Source organism: Heptranchias perlo, chromosome 1 (genome assembly GCF_035084215.1).
Source record: "Heptranchias perlo isolate sHepPer1 chromosome 1, sHepPer1.hap1, whole genome shotgun sequence".
Taxonomy (NCBI): Eukaryota; Metazoa; Chordata; class Chondrichthyes; order Hexanchiformes; family Hexanchidae; genus Heptranchias; species Heptranchias perlo.
Window position 1 is genome coordinate 69424851 of NC_090325.1, and position 25324 is coordinate 69450174.

The 25324-nt window shown below is 42.2% G+C and overlaps 1 protein-coding gene across 1 annotated transcript in view; it reads right to left on the reverse strand.

Moving 5' to 3' along the window:
- The window catches only part of LOC137331187 (DEP domain-containing protein 1B-like), a 50150-nt gene that overhangs the window by 12247 nt on the left and 12579 nt on the right, over positions 1–25324 (reverse strand). Inside the window, exons 5-7 of the mRNA XM_067994837.1 lie at positions 23223–23353; positions 22330–22377; positions 20597–20737 (exon numbers count right to left, since the gene is read on the reverse strand). Coding sequence (XP_067850938.1) covers positions 20597–20737; positions 22330–22377; positions 23223–23353 — 320 coding nt within the window. The remainder of the gene's footprint in view (positions 1–20596; positions 20738–22329; positions 22378–23222; positions 23354–25324) is intronic.

The following is a 25324-nucleotide window of genomic DNA, read 5'->3' on the forward strand; positions in this document are numbered from 1 at the left end:
TGGACACCCAAGGATTTACAGTTTCATCTTTTAAATTGTTTGAGGTTTTGAAGGCTATTTCCTTGGCTCATCCACAGAATGTTTGTTTTCCTTAGAAAGCATAATATTCTGGTGATCCACATAATTTGTGAAAGTCGATGCTGAGGTGGGCTGAGGAATTAATGGGCTTGATATTAGGAGGGAGGCGGGTTGACAGGGCATGTGGGTAACGCGCCTAGTGAATGCGGGGTGCTCCGCACGCGATCGCAGCCTAATTGAAGCCACTTACCTTGGCTTCCTGGTTTCGCGCTGGAAAGCTACGCAGCGGGCGGACTGCGCACTCGCATCATAGGCTGTCAGCTGGAGGAGCCCTATTTAAAAGGGCAGTCCTCCACTGACTAATGCTGTAGAAAGGAGCCAAAATTACAGCATGGAGCAGCCGAGGGGGAAGGCTGCTCCCAGGTTTATTGATGCCTCACTCCAGGTCCTACTGGATGGGGTGAGGAGGAGGAGGAGGACAGAGATCTTCGCCCCAGCGTACAGGAGGAAGTGGCCTGCCTCGGCCACCACGAAGGCCTGGCTCGAGGTGGCAGAGGAGGTCACCAGCACCAACATATCACGCACCTGCATACAGTGCAGGAGGCGCTTCAATGACTTAAGTAGGTCAGCCGAAGTGAGTACACTTACTCATTCCCCTACACTCCGTCTGCCACATCACCGCCTCCACCCCACATCTCCTTCTGCACTGCCAACACTACTCTGTCACATCACTCCTCACACCCACTCAAAGCTCATCCTCATCTTACCTGCACTTACTCACCTCGCCAGTACTCATCCCGCCACTACCACTCAACCCAATCCACATACAATCTCATGGCTCCGTCTCACTCACCCTCTCATGCATCTCTTTCACGGTCAGCCTCACCCAACCTGCCACTACCTGTGTTGCAGCCACAGGGCATGCATCACATATGTGTAGTAGGAAGCGTAAGGCAAACATGTCATGAGCATGAAGGGGATGCACAAGGGTGTTTGAGGGTTTATCATGGTTTTTACTTATATTTGATTTCTGATCAACTCACATTACATATTATATGGTCATCACTACTGCCACATCTTTGCAAATCTTGTCTGATTTGTGCAATAATGCCCTTTCCTGAGGATCACCACGAAGACCCACAACCGATACCACCCATTGGGTCACTGCAGAGTGAGTGTAGGTGTATTTGCAGGGCTCTTTTGTGCAGACGACAGACGTCGGCAATGTCCCCGGTGGCATCCTGGAAGGATGCAGAGGAGAAGTTGTTGAGGGCAGTGGTGACTTTGACAGCGACAGGTAAGAAGATGGTGCTCGGGCCAGCCGGGAGCAGCTCGGCATGAAGGAGGCTGCAGATGACCACGACTACATGTCGAGTGACCGAGCCTCCGTGTGCAGGAAGCTGAGCCTCGGTCTGTAGACCCTGGGGCGAGGGTAGTGCCTTCTGCGACGCATCTCTCTCTGCGGTTGCCCTCCCTCCTGCTGTGCAGATGGATGTCACAGCACTGTGTTGTGGAGTTCCACGCGTCAGCGGTGGACGGCGTGGCTGTCCGTCCTCCGAGGTCATGACTGCAGCTATGGCGGCCCCCATCCAGAAGATGTACGTTTGAGGGGGTCTGCAAGGTAGGTAAATGTGTCTGCACACCGGGTTGAGATTCCAATTTGGTGAATTTTATTGTTCGGAGGAGGATGGTGGAGGCCAAACTTTGTCCAAAGTAACAGAGTGGCCTCCTGCAATGAGTGAGGGACTTCCCCCGCCCCCGTCAAATGGACCTTTGCAGCTGCCACAGGCTGGTGGCTGCAACACGTCCATTTCAACTGGGAGTGTTTCCCCCAGGAGGGGATACACGCTCAGTTGAGATGAAAACCCCACCCGCATCTAAGTGCGTCACTGGGGAACCCGGAAGTGGGCGGGTTGGAGCCGGGCTCCGGACCCGCCCCGGGAAGCCCTGATTTTTGGAGCCCCCCACCATGAACGTGCTGGCTCGGATGTCCAAAATTCGAGCCCAATATGTCCATTTCAAGTTTGTTTGCAGTATGCTCCAAGGGAATTATGATCCTCTGACTTTTCTTTACACATCAGTCATTTAAAGACTGGCTGCATGGATTTGATTCTGAGCAATCATGTGATGGCTGATTAGGCAATGCTTCAGTTGAACCTTCCAAAAATTCCCCTTTTCTAGCCAGACTCAACATCAGATGTTCAATAGAAATAATGAGCTGAGCCTGGGCTGACTGCCTGAGTCACCAGTCAGTGGTCATTGCATCACAGAATGGTTACAGCACAGAAGGAGGCCATTCGGGCCATCTAGCCTGTACCGGCTCTTTGTGAGAGCAATCCAGTTAGTCCCATTCCCCTGCTCTTTCCCTGTAGCCCTACAACTTTTTTCCCTTCAAGTATTTATCTAATTCCTTTTTGAAAGCCACGATTGAATCTGTTTCCACCACCCTTTCAGGCAGCGCATTCCAGATCATAACCACTCGCTGTGTAAAAAAGTTTTCCACATGTCACCTTTGGTTCTTTTGGCAATCATCTTAAATCTGTGTCATCTGGTTCTCGACCCTTCCGCCAATGGGAATACTTTCTATCTACTCTGTATAGACCCTTCATGATTTTGAACATTTCTATCAAATCTCCTCTCAACCTTCTCTGCACTGAGGAGAGCAACCCCAGCTTCTCCAGTCTATCAACGAAACTGAAGCCCCTCATCCCTGGAACCAGTCTAGTAAATCTTTTCTGCATCCTCTCTAAGGCCCTCACATCCTTCCTAAAGTGCGGTGCCCAGAATTGGACACAATACTCCAGCTGTGGCCAAACCAGTGTTTCATAAAGGTTCAACATAACTTCCATGCTTTTGCACTATATGCCTTTATTTATAAAGCCCAGGATCCTTTATGCTTTTTTAACCACTTTCTCAACCTGTCCTGCCACCAAAGATTTGAGCACATATACCCCCAGGTTTCTCTGTTCCTGCGCCCCCTTTAGAATTGTACTATTTAGTTTATATTGCCTCTCCTCATTCTTCCTACTAAAATGTATCACTTCACACTTCTCTGCATTAAATTTCATTTGCCATGTGCCCTCCCATTCCACCAGCCTGTCTGTGTCCTCTTGAAGTCTATTACTAGCCTCCTCACTGTTTACTACACTTCCAAGTTTTGTGTCAACTGCAAATTTTGAAATTGCATGCTGTACACCCAAGTCCAAGTCATTAATGCACCTCAGTCCAAGTCAAAAAAGTAAAAGCCCATGGGATGCAAGGGAAAGTGGCTAGTTGGATACAAAATTGGCTCAGTGGCAGGAAGCAAAAGGTAATGGTTGACGTGTGTTTTTGCAACTAGAAAGCTGTTTCCAGTGGGGTTCCGCAAGGCTCAGTACTAGGTCCTTTGTTTTTTGTGGTATATATTAATGATTGGACTTGAATGTGGGGGGCTTGATCAAGAAGTTTGCAGATGATACAAACATTGGCCATTTTTTGGTTTATAGTGAGGAGGAACACTGTAGACTGCAGGAAGGTACCAATGGACTAGTCAGGTGGGCAGAAAAGTGGTAAATGAAATTCAATCCAGAGAAGTATAAGGTAACGCATTTGGGGAGGGCAAACAAGGCAAGGGAGTACACAATAAATGGGAGGATACAGAGAAGTGTAGAGGAACAAAGGGACCTTGGAGTGCATGTTCACAGACCCCCGAAGGTAGTAGGACAGGTGGTTAAAAAAGCATATGGGATACTTTCCTTTATTAGCCAAGGCATCTAAGCAGGGAGGTTATGCTGGAACTGTATAAAACATTGGTTAGGCCACAGCTTGAGTACTGCAGAGAGTTCTGGTCACCAAATTACAGGAAAGGTGTGATTGCACTAGAGGGTACAAAGGAGATTTACGAGGATGCTGCTAGGGCTATGAGAAAAGATTGGATAGGCTAAGGTTGTTTTCTTTGAAACAAAGGAGGCTCAGGGGAGATTTAATTGAGGTATATAAAATTACCAGGGGTCTAGATAGAGTGGATAGGGAGGACCCAGTTCTCTTAGCAGAGGGGTCAGTGACCAGGGGGCATAGATTTGAAGTAATTGGTAGATGGATTAGAGTGGAGCCGAGGAGGAATTGTTTTCACCCAGAGGGTGATGGGGATCTGGAACTCACTGCCTGAAAGGGTGGTAGAGACAGAAACCCTCAACTCATTTAAAAAGTACTTGGATGTGTACTTGAAGTGCCGTAACCCACAGGGCTACAGACCAGGTGCTGGAAAGTGGGATTAAGCTGGATAGCGGGATTAAGCTGGACAGCTCTTTTTCGGCTGGCACGGACAGAAAGGGCCAAATGGCCGCCTTCTAACGTTCTATGATTCTATATATCAAAAAAAAGCAGTGGTCCTAGTACTGACCCCTAGGGAACATCACTGTATACCTTCTGCCAGTCCAAAAAACAACTGATTACTACTCTGTTTCCTGTCACTTAGCCACTTTCATATCCATGCTGCCACTGCCCCTTTTATTCCATGGGCTTCAACTTTGCTGACAAGCCTATTACGTGGCACTTTATCAAATGCCTTTGGAAAGTCCAGATACACAACATCAACCCTCTACTACCTCATCAAAAAACTCGATCAAATTAGTTAAACACGATTTGCCTTTAACAAATCCTGGATGATTTTCCTTTATTAATCCACAGTTGTCCAAGTGACTATTAATTTTGTCTCGGATTATTGTTTCTAAAAGCTTCCCCACCATCAAGGTTAAACTGACTGGCCTTTAATTGCTGGGTTTATCCTTACACCCTTGTTCGAAAAAGGGTATAACATTTGCAAGTCTCCAGTCCTCTGGCACCATCCCCATTGCTAAGGAGGATTAGAGCCAGCACCTCTGCAATTTCCACCCTTACTTCATACGTGACTTATCTACTTTAAGTACAGCCAGTCTTACTAGTACCTCCTCGTTATCAATGTTTAGCCCATCCAGTATCTCAACTACACTTTTTAAACTGTGACTTTCGCAGCATCTTCTTCCTTGGATGCAAAGTACTCATTTAGTACCTCAGCTATGCCCTCTGCCTCCATGCATAGGTCTTTTTGGTCCCTAATCGGCCCCACCCCTCCTCTTACTACCCATTTACTATTTATATACCTGTAGAAGACTTTTGGATTCCCTTTTAAGTTAGCTGCCAGTCTATTCTCATACTGTCTCTTTGCCCCTCATTTCCTTTTTCACTTCTCTGAACTTTCTATATTCAGCCTGGTTCTGACTTGTATTATGAACCTGACATCTGTCACATGCCCCCTTTTTCTGCTTCATCTTGCTCTCCATTTCTTGTCATCCAGGGAACTCTGGCTTTGGTTGCCCTACCTTTCCTCCTCTTAAGAATGCACCCAGACTGTACCTGAACCATCTCCTCTTTAAAGGCTGCCCATTGTTCGATCAGTTTGCCTGCTAATCTTTGATTCCAATTTACCCGGGCCAGATCCGATCTCAACCCACTGAAATTAGCCCTCCTTCAATTAAGTATTTTTTTTTTACTTTAGATTGCTCCTTGTCCTTTTCCATAACTAATCTAAACCTTATGATACTATGATCACTGTTCCTTAAATGCACCCCCAATGAAACTTGCTCCGCTAGACCCACTTCATTCCCCAGAACTGGATCCAGCAATGCCTCCTTCCTCATTGGGCTGGAAACATACTGATGAAGAAAGTTCTCCTGAACACACTTCAGAAATTCCTCCCCCTTGTTGCCTTTTACACTATTATTATCCCACTCTATATGAGGATAGTTGAAGTCCTCCATTATCACTGCTCTATAGTTTTTGCTCCTCTCGCTAATTTCCCTGCAAATTTGCTCCTCTATCTTTCCCACTAGTTGGTGGCCTATAGAATACACCCAGTAGTGTAATGGCACCTCCATTGTTTCTTAATTCTAACCAAATAGATTCTGTCCTTGACCCTTTCAGGACATCCTCTCTCTCCAGCACTGCAATATTCTCCTGAATCAATACGAAGTGGTTCTCTTCGATTCTCTGTTTTCCGAAGTTTGGTGAGGAAATGCAATAAATTCAGAGATTGCTGCATAAAGTGTAACAAAATGGTATGTAACCAAAAAAAATAACATTGTATGGCACTAACTGAAACGCAGGATAGAATCAGCATGTTAGGAAAAAAAGTGACATGCAGTTAGTTAAACCCTTTTGATTATTGTACTTGAACGCATGTAAATCATGCTACAAATCCTACAAGAAAAATGCAGACGGTAGCCAAGTCGATTAATAAAATACTATGAAAAAAGGCAAAACAAAAAGAATAATTAATGTTTTAAATGATAATGAAACAAAAAGAAAATGCTGCTAAATGTTGACAGGGACTTTCTGAAAAATCACATAATTCAGTCAGCCAGCAGTTAAGAAGAGTGTAGCAGCAATTGAGATTGACCAAGAAGGAACATAGGTCATCTTTGGGTGCAGACGTTCTTATTGTTTAAATTAGGTTCTCCAGATATCACAAATAAGAAATGCAATTTAAATGGAGGATGTAATTCATTGTGAAACAGTACATGTCCATTAAAAACATTTTTCAACTGTACCACCTTCAGTTCCTTTGAACTAAGGTAGAATATCGGGAATGAGCACTCGTTAAGCAGGTACATTGCACAGCAGCATATCCACCTGCTGCACTGCTTAGAGCTACTCCTGCCATAACTTGGCCCCTAATTGTGCACGACGAGCTCCTGCATGCATGAGGGGGAGATTTATGAACACAATTGCCATGATTTAAAGAAGTGAAGTGAAATGTAGAATGTTTCTTTTTCTGCCTGCCCCAAAACTGCACTCACCGATAAAACTATGGAATTAGGAGTAAAAATAAAATTAGAGCTGGCAGACCATACAGCTGGATAAGAAGTGCAGAGTGCACTGCTTTAAGTAGAAGAGCGAGCGATAAATCACAAGGTTGTAGACAGGCTGAAGTAAGGCAGGGGTGTCCAAGAGGCAGCCACCCATGGGCCAAATGCACTTGAGCAGAGGTTGGTAAGGACAGAGAGTGAACTGCTAATAGAGTGAATTGCTAACAGAGTGAGGACTCAACTGGGAATTTGGCGAGTGTGGGAATTAGGTGCAAAGAGAGGAGTTCCTAAGGGACCATAAAATAATATCAACTTTTAAAACTTTAATTAAAAAATACTAAAATAAAGACTAAGTAATTACTAATTATTTCAAAATCAAGCTACATATATACATGAAATGGCAGTACATTGTGTCAGGACTGTGATACGTGGAAGTTGTAGACAGTGATACTGTCCCGGGTTTCCATATATGCAGTAAATGTCTCTGACTTTAGACACTCCAGCTCAGAGTCTTTGAGCTGGAGTGTGAGTTAGAGACACATAAGGGATGGGGAGGAATATCTGGATAGTTTTATCTCGAGTACAGTCACAGCTCAGAGGAAAGCACTGGTGCAGAAAGGGGAGAATGTGACTGTTAGTCAGCAAGGTAGCGGGAACCTTCAGTGAGGTAGAGAAGGAGGTGTCGCAGACACTGGGCCTATCCAACAGGTACGAGGCACTCGATAGCTGCGAGGATAAGGATGAAGGCCGCAGGGAGGACGTCCAGAATGCTAACCAGCACCATGGAGCATGAGGCAGTTGTGAAGTCAGATTAGAATAGAAAGGTTGTAATCACTGGGGATTCTATAATCAGCGGGATATATAGAGTCCACTGCCATTGCAACCGAGAGCCCAGGAAGCTGCATATCAGAAAGGTGAATGTGTGGCTGAAAGAGTGGTGTGGGAAGGAGGTGGGACACTAGCACCAGTACTGGGACAGGAATGAGCTGTGCCACTGGAACAGGCTCCACCTGAACTGGAGCCCTAGCAAAAAGGATAAATAGGGTGTTGGATAAGGCTTTAAAATAGCAAGGTGAGGGGAGGGATCTGGTAGCAATAGCAAAAGCCTAAAGATAAAAGAACAGGACATGAGTTATAAAACATAAGTATAAAAGGACTCTTAAAAATAAAGTAAAAGGAACTATTAAAGATGAATTAAACTACTTGCACAGCAATGTGCACAACATCCAAAATAAGACAGGGGAACTGGAGGCAATAATCTGTAGCGAGGAACCAGATGTAGTAGGAATAACTGAAACATGGCTACATAAAGAACAGGACTAGCAACTAAATATTGCAGGTTATAACATAATGAGAAAGGACAGGGAAGGAAGGGGGTGGGGTAGCTGTATTAATTAGAGATAACATATGGCAGTAGAAAAAAAAGGGACATAACTAACAGAAGGATAGAAACAGAATCCATATGGATTGAAATAAAAGACAAGAAGGGATCAATCACGCTGATAGGGGCTTACTATAGACCACCTAATAGTGGAAAGGAGGTAGAGGAAGAAATATATAAGCAAATATGTGAAATGTGTAAAGGACATAGAATAATCATCATGGGAGATTTTAACTACCCTCACAAACTGTCAAGAGGTAGGTAAAGGAGTACAAGGAATGGAGTTTTTACCCATTATGTAAAAAGCCCAAGAGAGGAAGCATTGCTGGATCTAGTAATGGGAAATGAACCAGAACAGATGAGAAGTAAGCATAGGGGAACATCTAGGCAATGGTGATCAGAACATAAGGTTTAAGATAAAAGACTGAGAAGGATATAAGTAAGAAAAAGGCCAAATTAATAAATCGGATAAAAGCTGATTTTCAGGGGATGAGAATGGAACTAGGGAAAATAAACTGGAAAAATTAACTGAAAGAAATAGAACAGCAATGGGAAACATTTAAAATGGTGACCGAGAGTCCAGGAGAAATATATCCCACCTAAAAAGCAAGAACAAACTAGCCAATAATGAAACTTAAAGAAAAGGGCATACATTAAGTACATAGGCAACAATGGAGAGGATGACAGAAATTACAAAATTAAATTATCAAAGAATATGAAAAGAAAGAATGAAGTATTTTACAGACACAAATAACAAAAGAAAAATCAGGATAGGGATACATACGATAAACTCATGGGTAATGACACCGAAATGGCAGAAATATTAAATAATTACTTTGCCTCAGTATTTACCAAGGAGACAAATATGGTAGGCATGACATTAGAAGAAGATATCAAAAAAGAAAGCTAGAAAAGGGATGGATAATTGATAAACTAATGAAACGTAGAGAGGATAACCGCTGGCCGAGATGGATTGCATCTGCACATATTAAAAGAAGTTAGGAAACAGATAGCAGAGGCACTATTACATATATATAAAAATTCATTAGAAAAGGGAAAACAGTAACAGAAAGGGAGGACAAGGGTAATGTAGTAGATATAATATTTGGATTTTCAAAAAGGCCCTCGATAAGGTACCACATAGTAGACTCATGACCAAGGTCAGAGCATGTGGAGTCACGGGACAAGTAGCAGAATGGATAGCAAGCTGGCTACAAAACAGAAGAGAGTAGGGGTTAAAGGTAGTTACTCAGTCTGACTAAAAGGTGGGAAGTGGTGTTCCTCAAGGATCAGTGCTGGGGCCACTGTTCACCATTTACATAAATGATTTGGACTCGGAAGTACAATTTCAAAATTTGCTGACAGCACGAAATTCAGGGCGGGGAGGGGATTATAGTTAATACTGAGGAGGACTGTGACAAAATACAGGATGACATTAATAAACTTGCAGAATGGGTGTGTCATTGGCAAATGAATTTCAATATAGACAAGTATGAAGTGGTACATTTTGGTAGGAAGAATAAGGGGGTCCAAATACTCCTTGGAAAATAAGAGTCCAAATGGGGTAGAGGAGCAAAGGGATCTAGGGGTACACATACACAAATCCCTAAAAGTAGCGACGCAGGTTAATAAGACCATAAAAAAGCAAACAAAGCAATGGAGTTCATTTCTAGAGGGACAGAATTGAAAAACAGGGATGTTATGTTAAACTTGTTAGAACCTTGGTTAGACCACATTTGGAATACTGCGAATATATAAGTTCTGGTCTCCAGATTATAAAATGGATATAGAGGCACTGGAGAAGGTGCAAAAAAAGATTTACTAGGATGATACCAGAACTGAGAGGTTATACCTATCAGGAAAGATTGAACAGGCTGGGGCTCTTTTCTCCAGAAAGAAAAGACTGAGGGGTGACCTGATAGAGGTCTTTAAGATTATGAAAGGGTTTGATAGGGTAGGCATGGAGAAAGTGTTTCCATTTGAAGGGGAAAACCAGAACTAGGGGCCATAAATATAAGATAGTCACTAATAAATCCAATAGGGAATTCAGGAGAAACTTCTTTACCCAGAGAGTGGTTAGAATGTGGAACTCATTACCACAAGTAGTTGAGGCAACTAGCATAGATGCATTTAAGGGGAAGCTAGATAAACACGTGAGGGAGAAAGGAATAGAAGGGTATGTTGATGGGGTTAGACAAAGAAGGATGGGTGGAGGCTCGTGTGGAGCATTAACACTGGCATGGACCTGTTGGGCCATATGGCTTGTTTCTGTGCTGTACGTTTTATGTAATGTAAAAATGCGGCCCATGAACACCTTTGATTTGGCCAGCGAAGCTCCTATTTGCTTTGCACATGTGTGCAAACCCAACTTCAGCAGGTTTGGACAGTTATTTAAAATTCCCTGCCCGAGAAGACTGCAAGCAGCTGCTCCCCAATTGGGGAAGTTTTAAGCCGAGAGTATTCCTCCAGGCCCAGGAACTTTAAAAAGCTGAAACTTCCAGGTTTCCACACTTCAGAGAATGGAGGACAGGGTCTCACTTGTGTGTATGGGGGTGTTTTTCCTTTGTCGATGGGGGTCTCACTTTTTCTGTATGGTAATCTTAATTTTGGAGATCTCACATTCTTGTGTATGTTGGGGGGGCGGGCACGGAGGGAGGGGGGGGCTGGTCACATTATTGCATAATCATATGCAGTGTACTCATTAGTTTTGCCACATATACCTCCATTAAATCCTCTAGGAATGTAGGAACAGGAGTAGGCCATTTAGCTCCTCGAGCCTGTTCTGCCACTCAATGAGATCATGGCTGATCTGTGACTGAACTCCATATACCCACCGTAGCCCCATATCCCTTAATACCCTTGGTTAACAAAAATCTATCAATCTCAGATTTAAAATTAGCAATTGAGTTAGCATCAACTGCCATTTGCAGAAGAGTGTTCCAAACTTCTACCACACTTTGCGTGTAGAAATGTTTCCTAACTTCACTCCTGGCTCTAATTTTTAGTCTACCTCCCCTAGTCCTCGACTCCCCAACCAGCAGAAATAGTTTCTCTTAATATCTTGAAAACTTTGATCATATCACCCCTCAATCTTCTAAATTCCAGGGAATACAACACTAGCTTTTGTAATCTTGCCTCGTAATTTAACCCTTGGAGTCCAGGTCTCATTCTAGTAAATCTATGCTGCACTCCCTCCAAGGCCAATATATCCTTCCTAAGGTGCGGTGCCCAGAACTGAACACAGTACTCCAGATGTGATCTAACCAGGGCTTTTTGGAGCTGTAACATAACTTCTACCCCCTTGTTATCTAGTCCTCTCGATATAAAGGCCAGCATTTCATTAGGCTTTTTGATTAGTTTCTGTACCTATCCATGACATTTTAATGATCTTTGTACATCTCTTAGCTGTCTCTGCTTAAATTAAAATAATCTCAGTATCTCTAGTCTCCCCTCATAACTATAGTTCGTCATCCCTTGTATCATCGTTGTGAATCTTTTCCGTTTGCATATTTGAACATTCTCCACTGCAGATTTGTCAACTTTTGTTAACTTTAGTCCAGTTGATTTAGGCCAAATTCCTTAACTTCCTTTGACTCTTCACAGTCTCTTCCACTTTCATTAGGGTGTGGTCATTATTTTGCAATCGTTTACCGACTCTGATTTGATCCACTTGATTTCTCGGAACTATATCAAGCAATATTTCTTTCTTTGTTGGATTAAAAAATGTAACAGGCCGTCTTGTATGCATTCTGAAAAATATTCCTACTTTGATGAAACCATTAAAAAAATGTCTTGCATTTATATAGTGCCTTCCATGACCTCAAGTCATCACAAAGCACTTTACAGCCAATGAAGTACTTTTGAATTTGTAGTCACTGTTGTAATGTAGGAAAGGCGGCAGCCAATTTGTGCACAGCAAGGTTCCACAAACAGCAAAGATAATCTGTTTTAATACATACGAATTAACAGCAGGAGTAGGCCATTCGGCCCCTCGAACCTGCTCTGCCATTTGTTAAGATCATGGCTGATCTGATTGTGACCTCAAACCTACTTTCCTATCTACCTACTATAACCTTTGAATGAGGGATAAATATTCACCAGAACACCAGGGAGAACTCCTGTTCCTTGTCCATGTGAGCAGACGGGGCCTCGGTTGAACATCTCATCCAAAAGATAGCACCTCCGACAGTGCAGCACTCAGTACTGCACTGAAGTATCAGCCTAGACATTTTAAGGTCTTGGGAGTGGGACTTGATTGTGCAATCGTCTGACTCTGAGGCAAGAGTGCTACCACTGAGCCATGGCTAACGTGGTTATCCCAGTCTATCTTGGGATAGTTGAAATCTGTCAATATTATTGCCCTGATTTTGCATTTCTCTCTCAACTGCCTCCAAATCTCCTCTTCTATCTCACCTCTACTGTTAGCTGACAGAGAATTCTGCCAGATGTTTGGGGAGGGATATCAAATTATGTCTCCCGTTGGAATTTAAAAAGCCTATCGCTGCAACAAGATTGGCTTGGTGGTTCTTGCCTGTACAAGGTCAGAGAGCCACTATTTCCTCCACAATTTCTGTAGAATTCTGAAGGCAAAAAGGAAGGACATTCACACAGGAACTTGCTGTTCCAAAAGATAGATAGTGTCTGTGAAACAGGTCCATGGAACAAAATTATGGAAATGTCCCAGTAAAGTGTTTTGCAAACACTCCATGTCCTCTGGGAATATGGTCTACTTGTGAACACTTGGGAGCTAATTCAAAAAGTCAGCAACTGTACTGTCACTTTGGGGCTGAAAGTATCAGTGAGTCATCCCAACACTAATAAGCAATCTGGAGAGGACTATGGTGGAGAATCATGGAAAAAAAAGTCACTCCCTGTTGATTAAAGATTACTTTTACTCTAGATTCAGGAACATAGGAACAGGAAGTAGGTGATTCACCCCCTCAAGCCTATTCCAACATTCAATTAGATCATAGCTGATCTGTATCTAAACTTCATTTATCCACCTTGGCTCCATAACCCTTAATACCCTTGCCTAACAAAAATCTATCAATTGCAGTTTGAAAATTTCAATTGACCTAGACTCAACAGCTTTTTGGGGAGACAGTTCCAGATTTCCACTAACCTTTGTCTGAAGAAGTGGTTCCTAACTTCAACCCTGAACAACCCAGCTCTAATTTTAAGGTTATACCCCCTTGTTCTTGACTCCCCCACCGGAGGAAATGGTTTATTTCTATCTAGCCTATTAACTCATTTAATCATCTCAAAACACCTCAATTACATCAAGCCTTAATGTTCTAAACTCAAGGGAATACAAGCCTAGTCTATGCAACCTGTCCTCCCGATTTAACCCTTTTAGCTCCAGTATCATTCTGGTGAATCTGCACTGCATCCAAGGCCAATATATCCTTCCTGAGGTGCAGTACCCAGAACTAAACGCAGTACTCTAAATGGGGTCTAACCAGACCTTTATATAACTAACACAACTTCCACCCCTTTGTACTCCAGCTCCCTGAAATAAAGGCCAACATTCGATTAGCCTTTTAAATCACTTTTTTGTACCTGTCTTTTAGTGATTTCTGTACTTGGAGCCCTAAATCTCTCTGCTCCTCCAGTTCCCAGCTTCTCATCATTTAGAAAATACTCTGATCTATCTTTCTTGGATCCAAAGTGGATGACTTCACAATTCCACACATTGAACTCCATCTACCAAAGTTAGGCCCCTATCAATTTCCCTTTGCAACTTTCTGCTCCCATCTACACTCTATTATGCCACCCAACTTGGTGTTGTCAGCAAACTTGGATACATGGCTCTCTATTCCTTCATCTAAGTCAGTTATAAATATAGTGAAAAGATGAAGCCCCAGTACAGATCACTGGGGGACACCACTAGTCACATCCTGCCAATTGGAGTACATACCCATTATCCCTACTCAGAATCATAGGAATTTACAGCACAGGAGGCCGCCATTCTGCCCATCATGTCTGTTCCAGCCAAAAAAGAGCTATCCAGTCTAATCTTACTTCCCAGCTTTTGGTCCATAGCTCTGTAGGTTGCGATACTTCAAGTGCACATCAAAGTATTTTTTTAAATGAGATGAGGGTTTCTGCCTCTACTACCCTTTCAGGCTGTGAGTTCCAGACCGCCACCACCCAAAAAAATTCTCAACTCCCCTCTAATCCTTCTATCAATTACTTTAAATCTATGCCTGCTGGTTATTGACCTTTCTTGCCTCCTAACCAATTCCTTACTCATGTCAATAGGTTGCCTCCAATTCCTTGTGCTCTTATTTTTGTTAATACTCTCTTATGTGGAACGTTATCAAGTGCCTCCTGGAAGTCCATATAAATAACATCCATAGACACTCCTTTATCTACCACGTTAGTTACCTCCTCAAAAAATCTGCTATGAACAAAACCTACAGGACTTCATTGTGGACTTTGGAAACTAAGTGTAGCCCATGCCAGCTGCCAAAGGGCAGCTTATACTCGGCCTATACAACAAGTTCTAAATTGTGGCTATCAACATATCTGGCACAGAAAACACCAAAAAAAAGTCCATTAGCTCCAATATTTGGAAGGAACAAAGATATTGGCTACCTCGTTATTCAATTGGTCAAAAGTCCCTCAACAGTTTGACGATGACACAAGCTAAATCAAAGAGCGTTCTGAGTACTGAGTAGACTAATTCAGGTCACGCTGATGCCCCTGCACTATGAAAAACTGGACTCCAATTAAATACTGAGCAACTGATCAGCATCAGGTGACTTATCATTTTCATGCAGAAATTGATTTTTTTTTAAATTGGGGACGTTGTTAACACTCAAGGTAGATAAGGCTCCTGGCTCCAACATAAAAAATAGGAGGTGTAGGCCATCCAGCCACTCGAGCCTGCTCCGCCATTCAATAAGAGCATGGCTGATCTTCGATCTCAATTCCACTTTCCTGCCCTATCCCCATATCCCTTGATGTCCAAATACCCAATCTCAATCTTGAATATACTCAATGACTGAGCATCACAGCCATCACAACCCCGAGTGACGAAATTTTTCCTCTTCTCGGTCCTAAATGGCCGAACCCTTATCTTGAGACTATGACCTCCAGTTCCAGCCAGGGGAAACAGTCTTTCAGCATCTATCGTGTCAAGCCCTCTAAGAATTTTATACGTTTCAATGAGATCACCTCTCATTCTTCTAAACTCCAGACTTCCATACCAGACTTCTGAAAGAATCGGCTCAAACAATTACAAGTCTTCTTTTCCAGAATTCACTGGACTTGGTCCAAATCTCAGGAGATTGGAAAATAGCAACTGTGACTCCCATTTTCAAAAAAAGGGGCAAAGCCTTACCTCCTTTGTTGGGAAAGTATTGAGGGATAAGAGAGGGGATCCTCTAGAGGGGCATGAGCTAATCCAAGACAGTCAGCATGGCTTTAGGAATGAGGGGTCATGCTTGACTAATTTATTGAATTTCTTTGAGGCGATGACAGACCTAGTAGATAGAGGAAAGCCAGTGGATGTTGTCTACCTGGATTTTAGGAAGACATTTGACACTGTCCAACATAATAGGCTACTACATAAGGTCCAATGGGAACGTATGAAAAGGGAGTGAGAAATGGTCGGTTGGTAAACAACAACTAAGTAGCAGTGCATGGGCAGGTATCTGGTCATAGAAACATAGAAAATAGGAGCAGGGGTAGGCCATACGGCCCTTCGAGCCTGCTCCGCCATTCAATATGATCATGGCTGATCCTCTATCAATACCATATTCCCGCTCTCTTCCCCTTTCCACTTGATGCCTTTTGTGTCTAGAAATCTATCTAACTCCTTCTTAAATATATTCAATGACTTGGCGACCACAGCCTTCTGTGGTAGAGAATTCCACGGGTTCACCACCCTCTGAGTGAAGAAATTTCTCCTCATCTCAGTCCTAAATATCCTACCCCGTATCCTGAGACTGTGACCCCTCATTCTGGACCCCCCCCCCAGCCAGAGGAAACATCCTACATAAGAACATAAGAACATCCTCCCTGCATCCAGTCTGTTGAGCCCTGTCAGAATTTTATATGTTTCAATGAGATCCCCTCTCATTCTTCTAAACTCAGGTGAATACAGGCCGAGTCGACACAATCTCTCCTCATACGACAATCCTGCCATCCCAGGAATCAGTCTGGTGAACCTTCGCTACACTCCCTCTATGGCAAGTATATCCTTTCTTAGGTAAGGAGGCCAAAACTGCACACCAATACTCCAGGTGTAATCTCACCAAAGCCCTGTATAACTGCAGTAAGACATCCTTGCTCCTGTACTCAAATCCTCTTGCAATGAAGGCCAACATACCATTTGCCTTCCTAACTGCTTGATGTTTGCTTTTAGTGACTGGTATACAAGGACATCCAGGTCCCTTTGTACATCAACATTTCCCAATCTATCACCATTTAAATAATACTCTGCCTTTCTGTTTTCCCTTCCGAAGTGGATAACTTCACATTTATCCACATTATAGTGCATCTGCCATGTATTTGCCCACTCATTCAACTTGTTTAAATCGCCTTGAAGCCTCTTTGCATCCTCCTCACAACTCACAATCCCACCTAGTTTTGGGTCATCAGCAAACTTGGAAATATTACATTTGGTTCCCTCGTCCAAATCATTGATATATATTGTGAATATCTGGGACCCAAGCACTGATCCCTGTGGTACTCCACTAGTCACTGCCTGCCACCCTGAAAAAGACCCATTTATTCCTACTCTCTCTTTCCTGTCTGTTAAGCAATTTTCAATCCATGCCAGTATATTACCCCCAATCCCATGTGCCTTAATTTTGCACACTAACCTCTTATGTGGGACTTTATCAAAGGCCTTCTGAAAATCCAAATAAACCACATCCACTGGTTCTCCCTTATCTATTCTACCAGTTACATCCTCAAAAAACTCCAGTAGGTTTGTCAAACATGATTTCCCTTTCATAAATCCATGTTGACTTCGTCTAATCCCTTTGATATTTTCTGTCCTGTTATCACATCCTTCATAATAGACTCTAGCAATTTCCCTACTACTGATGTTAGGCTAACCAGTCTGTAGTTCCCTGTTTTCTCTCTCCTTTTTTAAATAGTGGGGTTACATTTGCCACCCTCCAATCTGCAGGAACTGTTCCAAAATTCTATAGATTATGGAAGATGTCAACTAATGCATCCACCGTTTCCATGGCTACCTCTTTTAGTACTCTGGGATGCAGATCATCAGGCCCTGGAGATTTATCAGCTTTCAGTCCCATTAATTTCTCCAGCACTTTTTTTTTGTACTAATACTAATTTCCTCTAATTTCTCCTTCTCACTAGTCCCTTAGTTCCCCAGCATTTCTGGGAAGTTATTTGTGTCCTCTTCCGTGAAGGCAGAACCAAAAGTATTTGTTTAATTGCTCTGCCATTTCCTTGTTCCCCATTATAAATTCTCCCCTTTCTGACTGTAAGGGACCTTCATTTGTCTTCACTGGTCGGCAGTCAGTTACCAGTGGAATGAGACAAGGTTGAGTGTTGGGGCTGCAAATGATTTAGAGGAAGGAATGGTGTCTCTAGTGTCAAAATGTGCTGTTCTCACCCCACCCATCGTCCACCTATTTTGTGCTCAGACATGAAAATAACCATGATTTCTTAGTTCATCACAAAATTTTAATTATCGTGAAACCAAGCAGGAAACAGAGCACAGTAAAGTGTCATCAAGTATATTGAAAGGTGTTAGGAGAATCATAGAAGGAGATCTATGCATGGACGCTGAGGTACTAGATGAGTACTTTGCATCTGTCTTTACCAAGGAAGAAGATACTGCCAAAGCCACGTTAAAAGGGGAGGTAGTTGAGATACTGGATGGGGTGAAAATTGATAAAGAGGAGGTACTAGAAAGGCTGGCTATGCTTAAAGTAAATAAGTCACCTGGTCCGGATGGGATGCATCCTAGGTTGCTGAGGGAAGTAAGAGTAGAAATTGCAGAGGTGCTGGCCATAATTGTCCAATCGTCCTTAGATATGAGGGTGGTGCCAGAGGACTGGAGAATTGCAAATATGTTACACCCTTGTCCAAAAAAGGGCGTAAGGATAAACCCAGCAACTATAGAACAGTCAGTTTAACCTCAGTGGTGGGGAAGCTTTTAGAAGCGACAATCCTGGACAAAGTTACTACTCACTTGAACAAGTGGGGATTAATAAAAGGAAAGCCAGCACGGATTTATTAAAGGCAAATCGTGTTTAACTAACTTGATTGAGTTTTTTGACGAGGTAACAGATGATGGATGAGGGCAATGCGGTTGATGCGTATATGGACTTTCCAAAGGCATTTGATAAAGTGCCACATAATAGGCTTGCCAGCAAAATTGATGCCCATGGAATAAAAGGGGCAGTGGCAGCATGGAGACGAAATTGGCCAAGTGACAGGAAACAGAGAGTAGTGGTGAACGGTTGTTTCTCAGACTGGAGGAAGGTACACAGTGGTATTCCCCAGGGGTTGGTACAAGAACCACTCCTTTTTTTGATATTTATTAATGGCTTGGACTTGGATGTACAGGGCACAATTTCAAAATTTGCAAATGACAACTTTGACGTGTAATAAACATTGAGAAGGATAGTAATAGACTTCAAGAGGACATACAGAGGATGGTGGAATGGGCAGACACGTGGCAGATGAAATTTAACACTGCGAAGTGTGAAATTTTACATTTTGGTAGGAGGAGAGGCAATGCAAACGAAATGGTACAATTCTAAAGGGGGTGCAGCAACAGAGACCTGGGGGTATACGTGCACAAATCTTTGAAGGTGGCAAGACAGGTTGAGAAAGCAGATTAAAAAGCATATGGGATCCTGGGCTTTATAAATAGAGGCATAGAGTACAAAAGCAAGGAAGTTATGTTGAACCTGTACAAAACACTGGTTTGGCCACAACTGGAATATTGTATCCAATTCTGGGTGGCGCACTTCAAGAAGGATGTGAAGGCCTTAGAGAGGGTGCATAAAAATTTTACTAGAATGGTTCCAGGGACGAGGGACTTCAGTTACGTGGATAGACGGGAGAAGCTCGGGTTGTTCTCCTTACAGCAGATAAGGTTGAGAGGAAATTTGATAGAAGTGTTCAAAATCATGAAGGGTTTAGATAAAGTAAATAAAGAGAAACTGTTCCCATTGGCGGAAGGGTCGAGAACCAGAGGACATAGATTTAAGGTAATTGGCAAAAGAACCAAAGGTGGAATAAGGAAAAATTTTTATGCAGCAAAGAGTTATAATCTGGAATGCGCAGGCTGAAAAGGTGGTGCAAGCAGATTCAATCATGGCTTTCAAAAAGGAATTGGATAAATACTTGAAGGCAAAAAATTTGCAGAGCTACAGGGAAAGAGTGGGGGAAATGGGACTGACTGGATTGCTCTCACAGAGCCGGCATGGGCTCAATGGGCCGAATGGTCTCCTTCTGAGCAAATCATTCTATGATTTGCAGATGATACCAAATGATGAATATCGATGATCTTGACAAGTTCGATCAGAGAAATGGCAGATATGGTTTAATGCAGGGAGATGTAAGGTTATGAGATTAGGCAGAGGGAAGATTGATGTGGATTATGTGCTGAATGGGAAGGTACTTGAGGTATCGGAACAGGAAAGAGATCTTGGGTTTGTGACCTGCCCACTAAAACCCCATCAGTTCAATGTTCCCAGGCTGCTAAAAAAAGTTGGTATGCATAGCAAGGGATTTAAAATAAATCCATAGAGGTAATATTCAAACTGTATTGGGCCCTGGTGAAACCACAGCTTGAGTGCTGAGTGTAGTTTTGGTATCCCTATTTCAAAAAAGCTATTCAGTTATTGGAGGGGATAGAGAGAAGCGCTACACGGTTGATCCCAGAATTTAAGGGAATGATATACAAGGAAAAATTGACTATCGTGGATCTTTATTCTCTTAAAAAAAGAGAAAAGTCAGAGGGGGATATGATAGAAGTATTTAAAATTGTGAAAGGTTTGTCCAAATTAGATCCAATTAAGTTCTTCTGCATACAGAATTTAAACACAAAGGGTCATATTTACAAATTAAGGACAAAAGAAATGCAGGGTGATCTTTTTCACCAAAAGGTGGTAAGTATGCAAGATTACTTGGATGGGTGATGGAACAATAAAACCTTAATGGGTTTCAAGAAGGAACTAGACAGGTTCTGGTCAACAAATAGGACCCAGGGTTATTAGAAATACAAGGGAATACTATGGATAGTTAAGCCAGATGGACCAATGGTATCAGTTTCAGCCAGGAGAAGACTATGTAAACTAGGTTGCACACAATGAATTCAGAAATGTGTGATTTTTGCTTAGAGTTATGCTGTGTATGTTTATTATTAAATACCCACCTAAAATGTTAATGAAGAGTTCATAGAACTCAAACGTCAGCAATGGTTCCTTTGGTTTTTGAAAGTAATCAGCTATTGTCTTGAACACATCTCTTTCAAATCCTGGGTACATGGGTCGGTTCAATTCACTTCCATTTGGCCCTAAGAGGAAAAAATATACAAATAAAAATGGCAACGCACATGGGCCAGACCAGCACAAAACCATACAACTTACTAAGACATCTGTGCTGAAGTGAGGACTAGCAAAGCGATTACCTTAAAAGCAAGAAACTTGGGTCCCAAAAGAGGAGTGGCAGTATATCCTGGGGCAGCAGTGGAAAATCCACTGAAAGCCCATTTGGGGGAAGAGGGCCTAACAGTGGCCACCCTTCCCTTTCTTCTGCTCCCACATCTGGTCATGAAGAGGTCTCAGCTCAGAGAGCCTTCGGATTAAACATTTAAAAGAATCTTCAAGCCACTGCTGCTGATGTCCCCTTCTCGTCACTGCAGCACTGCCAATGCTGCTGGGAGCATTTTTAATGCGACCTGACCCAGGAAACTGTGCAGCTGGAGGTACATATTTCAGTTGTTTGTTCTTTAGTTGCAAGTCTAGGAAGGGCCATCACAAAATTTTGATCCCAAGTAATACCTTATATTCATTCTTTGAATGTGGAATTGAGGATGGATTCAGATAAGCCTTAGTCTGGTTCCACTTTGGTGGGGCGGGGGGAGGGAAGAAGGGGCAAGTGGAAGATCTTACCAGCACAATTGGGATTTGGCCCATTTTCCAACCCTTCCCAGCATAACTGCTACTTATGCCCTCTCCAGTCCCAGGAATTTTGAGGCCATAGCCTCAGCTTCCAATGCTAAATAAACCTATAATCCAGGATGGACAAAAATCACAGTATTTTCCATATCGGCATTAAACTAAGGGGCCAAAGCTATTTCCACCTTCATAAAAACATTATAAAATGTAGGAACTAAAAAATAGCCATCAGTTTGCTTTAATCCAAATCCTGCTTCAGGACTTCATCTATTTCTCATCTTGTCCAATCACAGAAAGCCCAGATTATTCCTCTGCTCCTGTTTAATCAAGAATTGTTTATTATGTGCATATTTATAATTTATGGGCATAGTATGGCCTAAATTTTCCACTCAAATTAAGCCACTCCAGAACAAACTAGGTCCGAAGATGTCCCCTGGCTCCCTGCTCTCCCAACCACTTCTGCGGCAGTGACAGGGGTGTAAAATATGTCCACCCTACACGTATCAGTAGACATACTGAAACACTCTGCAAATAATGGAAGTACACCAGCCAGAGCATTTTCCATCATTTACGCCATAGTAACACTGGGCACAAGGGATGCCATACGTATTTAAGTTTAAAAGGGCTGCATAGCCTACGCAATCAATCATGTACACCAAGGGGCTTGCTTTTACTTTTAAAAAGGTTTTCGTTAGCATCCAGCTCCAAGCCATGTTACACTGTGACAGGGAACTCAGGCCTACCACAGCAGCTCCCAAGCAGACTTCACCTGGGAGCCTACCTAAAATGTGCAAAATGCCATGAGCCCAGAAAAATCAGTTGGTGTCAGGGATGTACCACTGTTTCAAGTGGAAAACCATCCACAATCAAGATCCATTGGGCTTCCGCAAAAGTGGAAAATCTTGGCTTACATGTCTAATTGATCCACAGGAATATCATTTTATACAAATTCAGAAAACAGATTATAAACAAGTAAGTTAATACTTACAATTTGCCAGACACCTCATGGCTGACAGAACCCAGTGTGGAAGCTCTTCTATTTAAAAAGAGGGAAGTTATTTAATCATTTTAAGTAGTCGAAATTCACCATTAGGATCTATAGATTAAATTCCAAAGAACTTTATAAAAATTTTAAAGTCTGCAGGTGTGAATGGTTACAAAGAAATTTTTACTGTTTATGTAGTCTTCAACATTTTATCTCCTCCAAGCCACCTTTTAAAAAAATCTTGAAACAGCACCATTTGATAAGTATACCCTTGCTTTAAAGAGATATTTGCAATTTCCATATCCTTTAAGTCAAAGTAAAAGCACTTTCAGGTGTAGGACTAATCCACAACAGATCCAGTGTCTGCGTTTTGATCACTAGCCTTTGTTGGTCTCAGTTGGGCAGCAGTACACATGCTTCAATTGGTAAGCGTAAGGAGGAAAAAGAAGAAAAACCACAACTCCGATTTGTACTCCTCGTTCCCATCCAGCAGTCCCGACTGGAAGTGTGCATGTTTGGATATAATGCAAGGAGCAACCCAGCTATGATTGCCCATACTTCAGACTAGCCCATTACATTTGATTAACCAAGCTCCAACATGAACATGACTACTTGGGCAAGGAACTAGAGGATTGCCTGCACTCACGGAACCCATAGCAAGCATTAGTCACTATATTCAGTGACAGAACTATAAGGAGAATTGAGGAGGTTGGGGTGGGGGGAGGGGGGGGAAAAAAAAGTAAAAGTCACTTGCAATCAAAAAAGTAGGTAGCTTATTTTTCTTAAAATCTGAATCCACTGAGAATTTGACAGTAATATTCTGCTCATTTTCAATAAAGTTAGTTTTACTTTTGTATTTAATCCAAATTCTTATTAGAATATGTAAAAATACACACCCAATTTATTCTCTAGAATTACTACTCCTTGTTTATTAATGTGGTGAACGTTATAGATGATGTGTTTGGGGCTAAGTAGTTTAGAATCCAGCACTCCATCCAGCGAATCGAGCCCTAGGATCTTCTGCAAACTGGAAGACAAAATATGTCAATATAATTTTGCCTATTCTACTTACCCTAGAAGCAAAGTATATAAACTACATAGCAATCAGTAAGCTCATATCTTAAAATTGAGCACAATAAACATTTTACAAATCAACCCCCTTAACAATTTGATCACTTAAAAATATTCCAAAAACTAGGTCTCATGGAGTTGTTCACAGTACACCAGATTTAAAAAAATATATATTCATACTGTTAGATTATGCAGGTGTGCGCTAAAAGTGTAACATACCAAATAATTGTTTTTACACAATGTATGTATCATGAAATACATTTAACATGTAACCACACATATTGTACCAATTATAAGCCTTTATCAGGGGCTGTTACTGGGGATAGCCACAGGCGCACAGTGTTTTAAGGTGATTAGTCTGGGGGATGTGGATTGTAGAGACACAGCTCATCCTTTGTTTGAGACGACTGGGAATGGGCAGGCTGTCTTCTCGCAGAGAGATAACAGCCAATCGCCTTGATGAGGTTGAGTACCTTGCCATTGTCCCATGTCGTTAGCAGCATCAAACCATAACTTTCTGATGAGGTTGAATGTCTTGCCATTGTCTCAGCAAGTTGATGATGTCAGGTCAATTGGATAACTTCCCGGTCAATTCTTTGCTACTTATGTTGGCCAGAATCCTTGTAGGCCACAAAAGCCATTGGCATTTTGCAGTTTATAAACTCATTACTATGACAACTTCACTCTTGCCACAAATATAGGTAAAATGCTTGCTGGGCAAATTACTATTCTCTTTGCAGACTCTATCCTCCTCACAGCTTATTTTCCCACCTAGCTTTGTACGGTCAGCAAACTTGGATACATTACACTCAATCCCTTCATCTAAGTCATTAATATAGATTGTAACTAGCCGAGGCCCAAGCACTGATCCTTGCAGCAATTCGCTAGTTACAGCCTGCCAACTTGAAAAGGACCCGTTTATCCCTACTCTGTTTTCTGTCCGTTAACCAATCCTCTATTCATGCTAATATGTTACCCCCAACCCCATGAGCCCTTATCTTGTGTAACAACCTTTTATGTGGCACCTTATCAAATGCCTTTTGAAAATCCAAATATACTGCATCCACTGGTTCCCCTTTATCTACCTTGCTAGTTACATCCTCAAAAAAACTAAGATTTGTCAAACATGATTTCCCTTTCATAAAACCATGTTGACACTGCCTAGCCATATTATGATTTTCTGTGTGCCTAGTTACCACTTCCTTAATAAAAGTTATATCTCATTACAATGCATTTACCTCCCAGGAGCAGTGGAGGGGGTTGGTCTTTATTTAAAACTAATTGTCAAATCAGTACAGTATTCATGTTAAAAATATCACTGCATAGGTTGCTATGTACAAAGAGATATACGTTAAGTCAGATTTCAACAATTTTATTAAGGCTTAATGGCTTCACAAATAACTATGGAGGAGCTTTAGGAGGATTTCCATAGCATCACCTTCAGGATGAAGTGGCAGCATCCATAAATGTTTCAATATGGTCTTCAGTTGATCTTTTGGATTTCTATAGCATTCTAATCATCACAAGGAGGACTGATGTAGTCTGTGACCATCAGATTTTCCCTCCTACATGCAGAGACTGCAGTGGAAAGCTGAAGGGACATCTTCACTGATCAATGTGCCCTCTTCACTTGTGTTGGGAGGGATTGGAGGATACCTCCATAACCACCCAAAATGTCCATTTATGAAAAAGGTGCTGCCCATGCGGATTTTACTGTGCATTTTCCATTTACAAGCCTTCCTCAGTTACAACTGATTCCTCCTGCTAAAAAGTAACCTCCTGATCCGAAGTAACAGCAGTTTGCTGCTTTCTTTAATCCAGGAAAGGGGTGTTATTTGGATGTACAAGGATATGGTTTTACTTAATTTAGGGTTGACGTTGCAACTTTAGGCTCAATTTGGATCAGTTGGTTATAGGTTCAAATTCT